This window comes from Leuciscus leuciscus (assembly GCF_965113295.1).
Source record: "Leuciscus leuciscus genome assembly, chromosome: 18".
Lineage (NCBI taxonomy): Eukaryota > Metazoa > Chordata > Actinopteri > Cypriniformes > Leuciscidae > Leuciscus > Leuciscus leuciscus.
In genome coordinates, this window is record NC_138742.1 from 19,696,327 (window position 1) to 19,712,261 (window position 15,935).

Here is a 15,935-nt window from a genome sequence, read left to right on the forward strand (position 1 = left end):
TCCTGAGCTTTACAGGCATTTAGTGGTAACACGATGTAATGACATGTTTTATTTTACTTTCTCTCAACAGATGGCGCTAATCTGACTTAAAAAAATGGATTTAAAAGACCTAGTCTCTATATTAATCTGAAAACTGCATTAATTATAATAATAGAAACTTCAAAAGAAAGAAAACTATTCTACCATTATAAATGTCTTAACTGTTACTTTTGATTAATTTAATGCATCCTGCTCCCCGAAGCATTGATTTATTTCAAAGTTTTCAATTTAAAGTTTTGAACAGTAAAGTTCCCAGTTCCCAGCCTTGACTTTATATCTCACAATGTATATATTTTAACTGTGACTTTAGTTTGTTATCACACAGTATGACTTTATTTTTTACTTTAAACTTTAGCTCACAATTATTTAGATAAAACTCTCAACACAAACACAAAGATCACTATAAACGTGGTTGTTAAAGCGGTTCCACAAATGGGTCACAAATTTGTTCTGATCGGGTCACAGACAGCAAGAAAAAAGCAATGCTAAATGAAAATAAAATAAAATGCAACTAACCATCTAATCATGCATAGATTCCATAATGGCTGAGCGTACAATAAAACTCAATTATGTTTTAGAGTCAATTCATCTGTTACTATAGGTAAAAAGAGGTCATGCATTCCCTCATCCTCAAAAACAAGGTAAAAGAAAATATGATGCGGAACACATTAAATATGGGTTGAACTATGTTAAATATGTTATATACATGGATGGAGCTGATTTGTACAGTACTGACTCATTTTTCAATTACTCGATTTTAAAAACTTTTACGTTTCTGAGAAAACACTTTGGATATCAATTAGCAACCCAACAGAGAGCCCAATGTAAACTCCTGAACCACAACTAGCTACCACTGCACTATAATGGAAAAATAGCTATTATATTAATTAAGCCATTTTAAAATAAATTAAAAAGAAAATAATTTAGTATACCCCCCTTTAACTTTTATAAAGAGTTAATTACCCTTTGCCAAGATACACAATGACTCGACAGGAATCCATTTGAGTGTGTTTGAAGTTGTATTGTATTTTCCAAAGAAACGCCAGAGAACACTAAAAGTAATTATGAGACGAGTTTCTTGAAAAATACCAGCCAACTGAAGGCAATCTAAAGAATTGAATGTACCTCTGAGTACTGAGCAGAGAGACAGCCATCATTAAAATGGTTTGGACATGAAGAACAACTACGAATCTGTCCAGAACTGGCTGTTCTCCAGTACGGAGTGTGTGTCTGGGTGAGAGGAGCAACAGAAGCAGAGGTCATTAAGAGAAACACTAACACAGCAACACTAACAGAGTTACAGTCCTCTGCGAGACATGCATGCGAGACAACAATAGCGAGCACAGTTCAGAAATCTGCCTGGTGCAGATGGGTGGCAACCAAAACAACTTTGCTGAGTGGGAAAAAACACACATCACATCTCAGCAGGAGTTTTGCCGAAAGGCGTGTGGGAGAGACTCAGAATTTGGAAGAGGATTCTGTAGTTAGACCAGATTCCAACTTTCATGCCCTAATACAAAGTGCTACATTAGAACAAACCAAACACAGCACTTCACAATGAGCACAGCATCCCTGCTGTGAAGCAGCATCACACTTGAGGCACGGTTCTTTGCGGCACGGACCGAAAAACTCATAAAAAGCGAAAGGAAAATGGATAGGGAACTAAATCGAAAGCAAGTAGAGAAATCCTGATGGTACTGCAAGGAGATCTGGGACGTGGAAGATGATTCATCTTCCTACAGGAAAACACAAAACCTACAACAAAAGTCTACGGAGTGACTTAAAACCGAAGTGTGTAATGTCCTGGAGCCGCTCAGCAGAGCATGTAGAATGACTTAAACATTTGAATAATTTTCAAATACATTTATGGAACAAGGTATTTGCAGTTAAATCTGTTTATTGTTGCTGCAAAAATTCACATACTTGCATAAGACAAAAATACTGACTATCCAGCCTGGTCTCATTGTTAATATACGTAGCATTTTCAGGTGCAAAACATGCATTTTTGTACATTTGGATAGATGCTTAAAAGTACAATATGGACGTACTGTACTGACATTTTAAAAGTGAACATTATTACGTACAGCTAAAGAAACATAAAATAATTAAAAATCTTTTATATCACAAAGATATATGTATAATTGCCCTTTTATAATTTTATAGCCTAGATTCATTTTAGATTTTAGATCCAGTCCTTTCTGGCCGTGTAAAATAGTTTTGCACGAGGCACAGAGCAGAAATTAAGTTATTAATTGCTGTGAATCTTATCCCGATCCACTCTTTGAAGGCACTCGTCAACCAAGACACGGCATGTCGGAATCTGTGAAGAAGCAGGTGAGAGCCACCAAATCCACTTGAAGGCAAGCCTGCAACCTTAGCAGAAAAAAGTGTAATGCAAGCTCTCCGGTGCGCAGGGAAGGAGACAAGGGGACATTTTTTTAAATGGATGTCAATGGAGGAGAGGATTCACTACGCTGAATAAACCAGCCCGGTCTCACCCCAAAACGTCATATACTGACGGGTCTTGACCATACGTCAACATACGACGAAAAGGGTACCCCTATAACGTCCATATGAGACGAAGACATAAGCGCATCAGCAGCGCCTCCTAGCGGTACCCTAACGCATACCTAAACCTACCCATAACCCGAATCGTCACACATGCAGGGATGGGCATAAATACATGGAAATGTATTTAAAATACAAATACAAAATACTGTGTGAAAAAATGTATTTAAATACAAATACAAAATACTGTGTGAAAAAATGTATTTAAATACAAATACAGTATTTTGTATTTTGAAAATACACAAAATACATGTGAAATTGGCCATCCAGTGCAGGTATAGGTCACAGTGAGTGAAGAAACTACACAGGCCTGCTGACTTATCATTCCTAACCGCATCTCTGCCCTTTCTTTCTTTCTTTCTTTCTTTCTGGCAATTACAAACAAACTTATGCAAAATAGCAGCCATTTATATACTCATTTCTGGTTACAATGTAGTCTATTACTTGTGGTGATTCTGAACACTATTAAAAAATTCATACTGTATGTAAAACTGTGGGAACCTTTTCTGCTATCTAGCAAAGAATTTGAATGGGCGATATAACCAAAATCTCAATTTTACTTAAAGGATAATTCCGGTATTTAGCACTTTGAGTCTCTTTTCTGGTTTGTTTTGGATGAACTGGAGTGGTGGACACAGAGATGTTGACGATGGGTCCTGTCTCGACTTTTTGACTCGTCTAGAATCGCCTTTGACCGCTACAGAGTGGCTGACTACGGGCATGCACGAACATGTCCTTAAAACAACCCTTAACGTTCATTTTCAAAACTGTGCAACTCACCGAGTGGTTAGTGGTGTTCGTTGATGATTAAAAACAAATATATCGGCGCAATGTATGATTTCAATCCCTGTTATTTGCTATAGTGGAACTATTTTTTCAGATACCTCACAACCGCGTATAAACTTCCGCTCGATATTTGAGTCTGAAGCGCAGTAATATCAACGAGCAATGAGTCCTCCAACAGAAATCAATGGGATTTTACAAAATGCCAAATAAAACACGACAGAAACTGTATTTCGCTACGCTACTTGTTTTTAATCATCAACGAACACCACTTACCACTCGGTGAGTTGCACAGTTTTGAAAATGAACGTTAAGGGTTGTTTTAAGGACATGTTCGTGCATGCCCATAGACAGCCACTCTGAAGCAGTCAAAGGCGAGTCTAGACGAGTCAAAAAGTCGAGACAGGACCCATCGTCAACATTTCTGTGTCCACCACTCCAGTTCATCCAAAACAAACCAGAAAAGAGACTCAAAGTGCTAAATACCGGAATTATCCTTTAACAGTAACAATATCATGGTTTCACAATTCTCAATATCTGTTTTGATTCCACAGCATAAACTGAATTTCAAACTCTTTTTTTTTTTTTTTTTTTTTTTCAGGTAGTCCAATGCTTTATAAGTAATTTTAGTAATTTTTTAAGTTTATTTTATGTAAAGTTTGTTTCTGTAAGTTTATTAAAATTAGAAAGTGTATCTTAAATTTAAAATTAGAATTAATTTAGATTCATTTGACAATATTTACCCCTTTTTTATTATAATTTTTTATGTACAATAAAACTAAAAGCTGAAGATGTTTGTGATGGATCATTCATCAGTGCTTCTTTTTCCACTCCAACGTTCCAGTAATTCCTGCCCACTAAAAGCTGCACGGATATTTGCTTACCCCACAAAAAGGCCCATCTATGTACATGATGAAGAAAAAGTTCCATGAATTCACACTTTATATCATCGCTATAGACGGTATAGGATAATATTATACCGTATATACTTCTCATTCATTTCTATGGTATCCGCAAAGACTCACTGTCGCACAACTCTGAACGAAATTTAATGACGTCAAGGCTGTAATGTGATTGGTTATCAAGGCACACGTGATCCAAGTTAGCCATTACTCTTTCTCCAATGGTAGAGCCACGAACCCTCGTATCTCCCAATAATAAGACCATCTCTGGAGCGTTTGATAACACTGCCATAAAACATGAGGTAAAATTTCCTGGGGCGGCAATTTTTGAATTTGTAATTCGACGTTTGCAGTCTCTGCTGAGAATGGAGATGAATTTTGGTCTGTTCCTTGCAAACATATGGATTCTAAAGAAGTGAATTACTTTTGTGAATTTATGTTGCGTATTTGGTGTATTTTATGGTTCTTTTGTCAGTCATAGCAAAGGTTCTAAAAAGTTTTTGGTCACGCCCCCCTTTAAAAAATCTGGCAAAAATTCTTTAAAAAAGCTTAAAAATTCAGCTTTGCCATCACAGGAAAATATTACATTTTAAAATAGTTTTAAAACAACAGTTATTTTAAATTCAATATTACAGATTTTACAGTATACTTTAAAAAAAAGTATTTTATTTTTAAATCTAACTTTTGAACGGTAGTGAAGATACTGATTAAAAAAAGATGTTTTGCAGTATATGTTTTCCTTCACTGGGAAATAATTCTGCTCTATAGCTAGATGTTTTTCTGCAGCAGTGAAAATACACTGCTAGGAATGCGTTTCATGTGCACTGGAATAGATAACCTCTGTTTGTTGCCTCAGAGTTCATTCTTTGCCTCGGTGGAAGCAGCTTGGTTGTAAGAAACAGGTTTTTTCTCCCCGTCAGTGACAAATTTGTTTTGAGGGTTGCGAGGATAAAGCAATTCATCAGTGAACGGTACTCACCAATTTCAGCTTTTTCCAGAAGAATGACAGCATTCTGTGATGTAACACCCAAAGGAATAAACACCCCTGGCCAGTGTGTAATAGCGGTGGAGGTTGTGATTTTTGTGCGTGTCTCTCTCATCAACCGCTGTTGACAGCACTGTCAGAGTGTAGGGCTAAAACCTGTCTTTTGACAAGGTCACCTTAATGAAACCTTCTGGTTTTGGGCTTTAAAACATTCTTGTTTCCTGGCTGTTTCTTTCTTGTTTCCTTCCTGATTTAAATAGACCTGGGGCCAGTTGCATAAACATACTAGTATGACCAACTATCGATTAGTCAAGGGGCAATCTGTCTTACTTTTTGGTCTCAAATTAGACAATATACGTTATGTAACTGACTAAGAAGAGTCTTAAAGAAAAAAAATGTGATGACTAACTTGTAAGACTTAAGTCTTATCAGGCTGTATGGGCTGAATAATATAATAAAGTAATGACAGAAAATAACTTGCATGCTTAATGTTATACTCTGTGGGTGATGGGTTGGATAGACGACTTTATAAAGAAAAATCCTTAGCATCATTAAGGAATATACAAACAAATAAAGCTCCTTATTGCCTCATAAACTGTTTTTAAACAGCAATTTTTTTTTACATTGAAAAAGTAAAATTTTAATGAAGTCTAGTAGTTTAAGCAAGCTGAATTAACTGCAAAAAAAGCATCAAAAACTACATCCACTGTCTTTCACGCCACTACTTCTGTTACTGGATGGGTTTCTTTTGCAATTTTGTCTTGCTCAACAAGACAATGGTGGGCAGAATTAGTGTAAATTGACTGACCATTTGCACTTAGTGTAAATAGATATTACAAAAACAATTACCTAATGTCTTCGGACAGGTTTTTCTGAGAAATTGCAACTGGTCAGCCCTTTGGCTCCGTTTATCATTTTTCGAGCTAACGGTTAGTCGGTGTTGGGTAGATTACTTACAAATTGTAGTCCGCTACTGATTCCAAATGACATGACAAATATCGTAGTTAGTAACGTAATCCACTACATTACACATTTTAGGTCATATAATCAGACTACTTTTTGATTACTATTAGATTACTTTTGACCTAACTCATTTATCACATTGAATTGAATAGGATAATATTATACCGTATTGTTATAAAAATAGTAGGCTACAAAGAGAAAGAAAATATATTACATTTTTTGCTATCAACAACATGAAGTGCATTAAATATTACATAACGTCAGGGTTTCTTGAAGGAACTGCACAGGGTTTGTGAGTTTAATGAAAAGTAAATAAATCATACAATTAAAATAAATTACTAAATAAAAATTACTACAAAAATGTGTTTAAAAAGACAAAAGCCTTCCAAAGACATAGCAATACAAGGTTAAATGACTTACTGAGTAATAATTGAAATAATAGGCTAATCAATATGCTCGTCAGGAGTTGATTCGATATGCAAACACTCCTTAACAGTGAAATGATTTCTGTAAATCCAGTGATCATATTCTTTGTGGCCTCTCAATTATTCATGTAATTAGTCACCTGACTAGTGGCTGGTTTGTGTGCAATTTCACAAAACTAGAAGACTTTCTGAATAAGCGATATGCTTGTTTAAAAATAAATATTTAAAACATGAAAAAGAAGTGGGAGAATCAATACATTATGAATGGTTTACTGCCAGTGTGAATAATATGTAATCAATAAAAAACTAACTGTAGTCTGATTATGAGTATTTTAAAATGTAATATAATCTAATTACAAGTACTTAACTTTTGGAATCTGATTACGCAATCCAGATTACATGTAATCAGTGCCTACCCAGCACTGCAGTTAGTCCAGCCCCAAACTCACACCATTGGTCAAGCCAAAGGTTGACATGTCGAATCATTCAAACATAGTGCCACAGAGTCACAGTGTTTACACTCTTGTAAGAAAGATGATTCATTCATAGATTATAAATTACACACCTGTAATGGACTACTAAAAGGAATGGATCTGCTTTCAGCGTGCAGCTTTTCTGTGTCCTTACCCAGACTAGCTCCTCTTTTCGTCAACCGTTTCCCTTCTAGCTGTTTTGCAGTGCATGCGACTGAAATGTTTCCTGTCCAGGCTCATGTGTTCATAGGCAGAGGCCCATTGTGCCTGCTCATCTGTCACTGTTTGTTTGTCCTCTGAAAGTGTGTTTGTTTGCTGTTGAGAGGTTGTGATATAACCTGCCTGTCAGGGAAAACCCTCACACAGATGGTTGCGGATGAATGGAACAATTGAGGCCGAATGCACACACTACGCCATCTCCAGACAGACAGACATGACACACACACACACACACACTCCAGCTGGCTAATTAGACAGCAGAAGAGTCAAAGTTATAGCCCGTGTGTAATACGCTGTCTATTTTTCTCTCTCCGCACCCCGGCTGCTACAGGAAAATGAGCCTAAATTGGTCCCCGATGGCCTGGTCTCATATCCATTAAACTGAATAAGTGCCTGAAATAGCCCTTGTAGTAAGCAGTATGATGCAGGATTCCCTACCACAGCAGCTATCAATGCATCCGCTAGATCAATCAGCGGTGTAGCCCACTCTCCCTTAGGGTGACCTTATGCTATGTCTTTTAAAAATATGAAACTCAGCACCATTCAACGATACTCTGTAGGTCTTCTAAGTTTGCTCAGTCATTAACATTTTACCGGAATTATACGCAAGACTTTTAAATTGAATTTTCGGGATGTTTTTGAGTCGTTCCTGCAGAGGTTAGTGAACATTATAGCAGCAAAGTGCTAGACTGCTTTTGACTGCTTCCGTTCAAATGGATACCGGATCTAATTTCAGATATAAATTTGATGAAAAACTAGAAAAGAGATCCAAAAATGCTAAAAATGGTATATGGTTTTAAAAAAAGAAATTGGAGTATGGTAAGTATTGTAGTCTGGCTGACGATATACAGTAGAGTCCAAAAGTCTGAGCCTAAGGGAATCTAATTCAAATCTGGTAATAAACCATTTTAGGACAAATAAACATTATGATAGGTTGCACAATTAATCAAAATAAAACTGAAATCACGATTTGGCTTAGTGCTATTATTAAATCGCAAAGGCTGTTATTTCATTAAATATATGTACGGCATCTTTCAGAGTGAAGAATGGCACTGTGTTCTTTTACATGCGAAGACATCATGATCTGGTGTTTTCAACGTCTCAGAGTGGCTCAGTTCACAGTAAATGCTGAGTTTGGGTCACTTTCACGCTATGCAACATGCATCAACTATCTTCCCAAAATTGTAATGAGAAGTGCTTATAGTTTTTTTATTTGTTTGAAAATGAATTAAAAAACATGAATATTATTGTAGTGCAGCCCTATGGCATAAAATGAATAAGGCATATTTGATTAGGGACCTAGAAGTAATGCATAATGTTAAATAAGTAAACACGCGACTCTTTGTACAGACAGTCATTTATTCTTCCACTGAAGCTTAAGATGCTCTTTGGAGTCATTCTCAAATCATCCCGGAGCAAAAGACGAACAAACCAAAGTACAATGACAAATTCATTTAATTTTTCAATTCAACTTTCCACTTGAATTGAATGAAAAAGTGCATTTTCACTAGTGGTCTCAGACTTTTGGACCCCAGTGTACTGTGTATATGTACACACCCACCCACACCCACACACACACCCACCCACCCACACACACACCCACCCACACACACACCCCCACACCCACATACAAGGTCTGTTTAATGAAAGCTGCTTGACAGTGCTTTACCAGAGCTTTAAAAGTCCTCTGACCCTCTGTTTGATATGTTGAGCAGGAAGGAGCCACACGGAGGCCTATACGAGATAACGTTAAGCCCCTGAGGTTCAGCAATCAATTTCTAGTGAGTCGCATGAAGTGACAGAATACTAAAAGCAATCACGTCCCTGCATGGATCTGAGCTGTCCACGGTCACCTGCTTAAATATTCAGAAGAGCTCGAAAATATTCTGATGTGCTGTTAACAGTCGACAGCCAGCGCTCTGTTCCTGTCTTTCATTCTGTGTCTTTCCCCTCCTGCTTTGACTAACTTCAATCTAGAGGTAATGAGAGCCTAAGAAGCTGGAGACAGAGAAGCTATTTACATTTTTATTGATTTTTGAAAGTGCATTTAACTTTTTTTTTTTCTCCCCTTTCCTCCACTCTTTTCTAATCCCCAAACGAGAGTCCCACTGCTCTGTTTACGCTCATTGAGGAGTCGAGATATTTTAGTCAGGAGCTCCAGCATTTTCTCCTTCTCTTGATAGATCAAAGAGGAAACTGGGTCTGTCTTGTGTAATTAAGACTAGGCATTACAGAAAACAAACCCCTATGAATTCTGACTTGAAGCACCACTGGGGAATGGAGTATTTTTCATAATTATAGAAGCACAAACAAGGCCTACTCAACAATCCACAACAGTTCTCAGTAGTGTAGCTTTATTGTTTCCTGATTTCCACAATATTTGGCTGTTTAACTCACTGAAGCCAAACCTTAATGGCCATGACTGTAACTTTTGTTAGCAGCAGGTCAGGTTTAACTAATGCCATTTTTGACCCATTTAAAGACTAGACTGGAAACCACTTTTTTTTTTAAAGTGAAGATGGTTAATTTTCAAATTTGTAGTGTAATATGAAAGACCATGCTATATTTTGAAGACGCGCAGTGGGGTAACGTTAGCCATTACAATATCAGCTTGCTAGTTTGCTATAGCTTAAAGATTAGTTAACTTTACAAGCCAAAAATAAAAACGATCACTCACCACAATGTTGTTCCCAACACACGGCACGTGACTTCCTTTCTTCTATTAATAAACACCAACGGAAAAACGTCCATAATGTTCACGGTTTTCCATGCAATAAAAATAACGCAAAGCACCATAAAAGTGTTCTATATTAATCTTGGGCTATATTCCAGCTCATCTGAAGACATACAATATACTTTGTGCAGACTGATATGCAACTTGTTGATGTTATTTTCTGCTCCCGGATCTTTGCAAGTGAAATTTGCGACCGAATCAGTGAATTAATACAACTGAAATGTGAACTGAATCAACTCACGATTCACAAAGAACGATTCCCTCACGAATCATACAAAATTGCTTGCTTGTCTCGTGAATGTATACAACGGGGAGATAAACATTCAGTGAATAGTTACTTAAATTTCAGTCTGTTCCACACATAGGCCTAAATGTATGGTTTGATTTCATAAGACTTGGAGTAGGCTATGATGCACAAGTCATATGAACTAGGCTACTGTCTTGATAACTCAAAAAGAGAGCAGGATAATAATAATAAAAAAATCACTTTGTTTTTCCACGGATGAATGAAAGCAAATGGGTTTGGAAGAAAATTAGAGTGAGTTTAATTAATAATAATTACATAATTTTCCATTTTAGATTAATTATAGGGCTTCCTTAATATTTGGCCTCTGTGGGTGTTGTGTGGCTACTGATATAAACAGTAGGCTTGCTTGAACTGATGTGGTCTTGTCAGAAAAAGTGATTTGATTCACCTGGTTCACACAAATCTGTTTCTGAGTCATTACTTTGCTATTTACTGAATATATTTGCGAATTCAAGGTTACCTGAATAGATTTTGTTATTTTAACAGATCACTACAGAATAGTGCTCAGTATTCAGAGAAGAATATGTCCAATGAACTGAAGATTTTATATCTTTATCTGAGATTTCTATCTCTAAAGGCTGGATCTGTTTGGTATGATCTCATTTTAAGTAAAGGAACTTACAGGTCGTCGTCCTTAAAGGACTTTGCTTCATTCCAGATCACTCATTGTTAAAGTACTCTTATACAAATTGCAGCAGCCACCAAGACCCCTTGAACCTACAGAAGCAATTTCTCTTCTCTCAGCAGAGTCAGCAAAGCTTTATTGGCATGACTGTTGAGCGTACTGCTTAAAAATAGACAATGCAGACAATTAATAAGGTGAAATAAAGAAATGCAGAAAATAAAAGAAAGGTACAATTAATTAATAAAAAATAAAGAGATTGTTATGTGAATCAAGAAATATAGGTATTGAATGGAAAATTAAAAAAGGGACTAGGAAAAAATTAAGTAAAAGCAATATTAGATTTGAACAGGAACATGAAAGGGAAAATAAACTGACTGGGAGTAAAAAGGAATGGGACAAGGAGTAAATAAAAACAAAAGATAATGAAATTAAGTTAATATAGGATAGATATAAGGGAAAATAAATAAATAAATAAATAAATAAAAAGGAATTATGTTATGTGAATAAGGAAATGAAGTGCAAAATTAAAAAGGGACAAGAAAAAATTATAAAAAGGAATATTTTTATGGGAACATAAAAAAAGGAAAAATAAAATAAAGGGACATGGGAAAAATAACAATAAAAAGTAAAGAAAGTTAATATAGGAAAAAATATAGGGTGAAATAGAAATATAGGGGAATAAAAAAAATTAAAAATATTTTAGATCTAAAATGTACCTATACAAATGTTTGTCTCATCTCTCATATATATCTCCCTCTTTCTCTTCTTCTCTGCTTCTAAAGCAGTGCCTCATCCTCCCTAAGGAGTGTCTGCGGTGTCTAAATTGAAATGCATGATGAATTATGTGGCAGTTTAAGGGGACCATGAAAGATGACATGCATGAGATAATGATTGTAAATGTAGATCCACGTGGCGAGTCAGGAGTTTTTGTTTGTTTACTAATGGCTTTGTCTTTCGACAGAAGGAGGGACATGCGAGGTGATTGCGGCCCACAGGTGCTGTAACAAAAACAAGATAGAAGAGAGATCTCAGACCGTGAAGTGCTCCTGTTTACCAGGGAAAGTAGCAGGAACCACCAGGAATAAACCCTCCTGTGTTGACGGTAGGTGAAGAGACATGGCATAAGTCACCTTTCATCATTGGTGCGTATAGTTTCCTTTGTTATGTTGATGTAACAGATACCATCTGTTTTAAACCATCCTAGAGCAGCTGTGCAGTGGATGAACAGGCTTGCACAGTGCAGCTGTGCTTAAACACACTCTTTGCAGCTGTGTAAAGCTACAAGGTGCTCCAAAAGACTGTACAGCTTTTTTTAAGGTTTGGTATGTTGGAAGAAACTCTGTTCAGGGTCGCTCTTGCAGTGTCCCTGCCCTAGAAAAGCTCAGATCCTCAGGGCTTTTCATTATTAATGCTCTGTCCTTATGACAAACGAGCTGCTGTAAACTAACACTTCTGGGAGAACATCTCACTCGCAACGCACCCAGAGATAATCAAAGCACATTAACTTTGACTGCATCTCGCGGAGGAGCATCCGACCTTTTCCCTAAGTAAAGCTCATTAGGATATTCTTTTCTTAAAGATGATGTCTGTCGTTTTTTGGCGATTTTAAAACACTTAAATGCCTTAGCTTAAAGGGATAATTCACTCAAAAATAACATTTCTGTTATCATTTACTCATCGTTGCGTCGTTCCAACCCCTGTGACTTTATTTCTTCCATGGAAAGATGTTAGGCAGAATGACAGGCTCCATTCACTGTCATTGTATGGAAAAAAGATGAATCGAAAGTGAAAGGTTGGTGACTGAGGCTGCCATTGTTTGAGGCTGATTTCTTTCAATGGCAAAGGCTAAATCAACGTTAGCATCATGATTTAATAAAAAATCTTTTGCAAACATGTCAAGACATTTATATAAATATACATTCTATAAACATTGAATAAATTAATCCAACATGAACACACTCACCGGACACTTTTTTAGGTACCGGGTTGGACTCCCTTTCACCTTCAGAACAGCCTTAATTCTTCATGGCACAGATTCTACAAGGTGCTGGAGACATTCCTCAGAGATTTTGGTCCATATTTACATGATAGCATCATGCAATTTCATGCAATTTCTGCACATCCATTGTTAGCCCCACATCAATGATGTGAATCTCCCGTTCCACCACATCCCAAAGGTGATTTATTGAAGTGAGTTGATTTGAGCTTTGTGACGTGTTTTACCTGTGGTCACAAAGGGATGGACATGGTCAGCAACAATACTCTGGTAGGCTGTGGTGTTTAAATGAAGCTCAATTGGTACTAAGGGGGAAAATCCCAGTAGATCAACAGTTAATGAAATGCATTCAAAGGTGAAACTATAGCTGTTGTGTTTAGGATTCTATATTAAATATTTTTAATAGTGTCTGGGTGGGGAAAGACAAACGCATGAAAGTTGACAACACAACAGAATTTGCCCACAAGACAGCAGCATCATTAAAACAAATGCAGTTACCTTTTCCATCTTTTCAGGCTGCAATGTGTGCAATGTCTATTCTGTAGAGGACTAGTAAAGTCCAGAGGCCGTGTGTTTGGAAGTTACTTTTTTTTATCCAGGTATTGGTGCATGTTGTTTCTGTATTGTTATTTTACCAAAATACACAAGGATGGTCTGCACTCTGAAAAAAAACGTTATCTAAAGCAACAGGGGAAAAATACAGATGTTTGGTCCAAAACCATCTTCAGTTACTTGGAACTTCATGTTGTTGCTGTTTTACCTAAAAAGAGTACAGTTTTTGACAAGAAAGTAATTAAAAGACAATGACAGAAAGATTCTGGAAGCGTCCACCACCAAAATCCCATATTCACTTATTTATTACATTTATTATGTAACTATAATATTTTATATAAATGTGTTGAAATAATTGTTTTATTTATATTTGGGTCTTGCAGCAGTAACATGAACTGATGTAACTATAATATTTTTTATAAATGTGTTGAAATTATATTTTTTTATTTATATTTAGGTCTATTTACATTCATTTACTAAATATTTTTTACTTATTATGGTCTTGCAGCAGTAACATTTATCGAAGTAGAATATTTTAACGGTAATTGTGATTTAAATGTTACATTTTGTAGGATAAATCTGTTGCATTTTATGGTTACCATGCAGTTAAACTGAGATGACACATTTACTGAGATAGTGGCCATTAAAACTGGTCCATTCATATTAATATTCTAGGATATGAGGCTGAAGGCTATCTCTCTGTCAAAGGAGTACATGACATTGAAGGCTACATGTTGTGTATGAGATGTTTTGTTTACTTTATGGAGGATAAGAGACCTAGTAAAGTGAATTTTAATGCAGAGCCCTTGCCTGAGGTTGTTTTCCATTGATTGTATTGCTCTGTAGCCAGAACAGTGTTAGATTTGTCTCATCCATGCAGTGCTGTGACTATTGTACATGTGAGCAAAGTCTATAAAGCTTGAACGGTCATTCACTCTTTTAAAATATCCTTGGAGAAAGTGTTGAGCATAGTCAAATTAAATTTTAAAGGCCTATTCACACAAAGAGACATGCAACTATTGGTTGAGTGCTTTTGGGTTTTGCAATTTTAATGAATGTGACTTAAGTTCAGTGCCGTTATCACGGAAATGGAGTAAGTCACAAACTTCGAGTACTTGTCAGAATATTAATAACATAAAAGTGCCTTATACAAGCTGTATACAATATTTTCAGGTATTGGTAACACTCTCTCCTGAAACGTTTGGTGTTCAATGCAAGGTGACAGCATTACAGTGATGCATTAATGTATCATATTTTAATATAATCATAGTGATGCCAATATAAGATCTTCTCAACCTCATGAGCACCTGCTTTCTTAATGGTCCCTACTTGGTCTCCATTTGGTAATTAGAATACATTTTGCACAGTGGGAAAAATTGATAGTTTTACAAGAATGCTTTTCTCTCAAGCAACTGAAATGACGTCAAACTTTCCATTGTAATGTCAGTAGATTGACCTTCATTATATACATAGAATATGGACCCTTTTTTTTTATATATATATTTCCTAAGACTACAAGGTGATTTAAGTGAACAATTCGGCATAGGATTTCATTTCAGAATAATACCTTTCATAAAATGCCACTCTGTGAAATGGCTCTACTCCTACTGACCACAGACATCCACTGAGGCTATTCAAGCACATTAGAGTCAAGTCAATTTTATTTGTATAGCGCCTTTCACAACATATCGGTTCACAGCAGTTTTATAGAAAATTGTACCTTAAAGCACCAATGAACAAGCCAAAGGCGACTGTGGCAAGAACAAAAACTGCATAAAATGTTCAAGATGGACAAGCACTTCTTTGAGAGGAACCGTACTCTGCTGGAGGAAGTTATCCTTTCTTATGACAAAACGCATATTACAATAAATATAAATACATATATACATATGTGTAACACTGTGTGCTATATAATATTTTTATTTTTTATTTTTTTTATGTATACAATCCTAAGAAAAGGATCTATATGGAATGTATAATGGTTCTGTCAGGTGCTTCATATAGAACATTTTAGGGGTTCAAATGGGATCAATTTATGTGTTTAATATTAATTCATTGTATTTTTTATTCAGCTCATAAACATACCTTAAATGTATAACCCGTTAAACATGAAAGTATTATGCAATCATTTAAGACATTTCTCCTTGTATAAAACTTTATGGCCTAAAAGGGTTCGTTAAAATCAAGTCAAGAACCTTTTTAACTTTTTTTCCTAAGAGTGTACATTCATTTATCCATCTATCCATCCATCCATCCATCCATTTTTATAGTTATATATGTTGAAAAATGTTGGTAACCAAACAATTTTGAATACTACTGACTTCCATTGTGTGGACACAACTCAAAATATCATCTTTTATGTTC

The 15,935-nt window shown here is 36.0% G+C and overlaps 1 protein-coding gene across 2 annotated transcripts in view; it reads left to right on the forward strand.

Moving 5' to 3' along the window:
* Nucleotides 1-15,935, forward strand: part of tafa1a (TAFA chemokine like family member 1a) — a 46,357-nt gene that overhangs the window by 23,869 nt on the left and 6,553 nt on the right. The window contains exon 3 of one of the 2 annotated variants that reach the window (XM_082144793.1): nt 11,985-12,125. In XM_082144793.1, coding sequence (XP_082000919.1) covers nt 11,985-12,125 — 141 coding nt within the window. The remainder of the gene's footprint in view (nt 1-11,984; nt 12,126-15,935) is intronic. The other variant, XM_082144794.1, reaches the window with a different exon arrangement.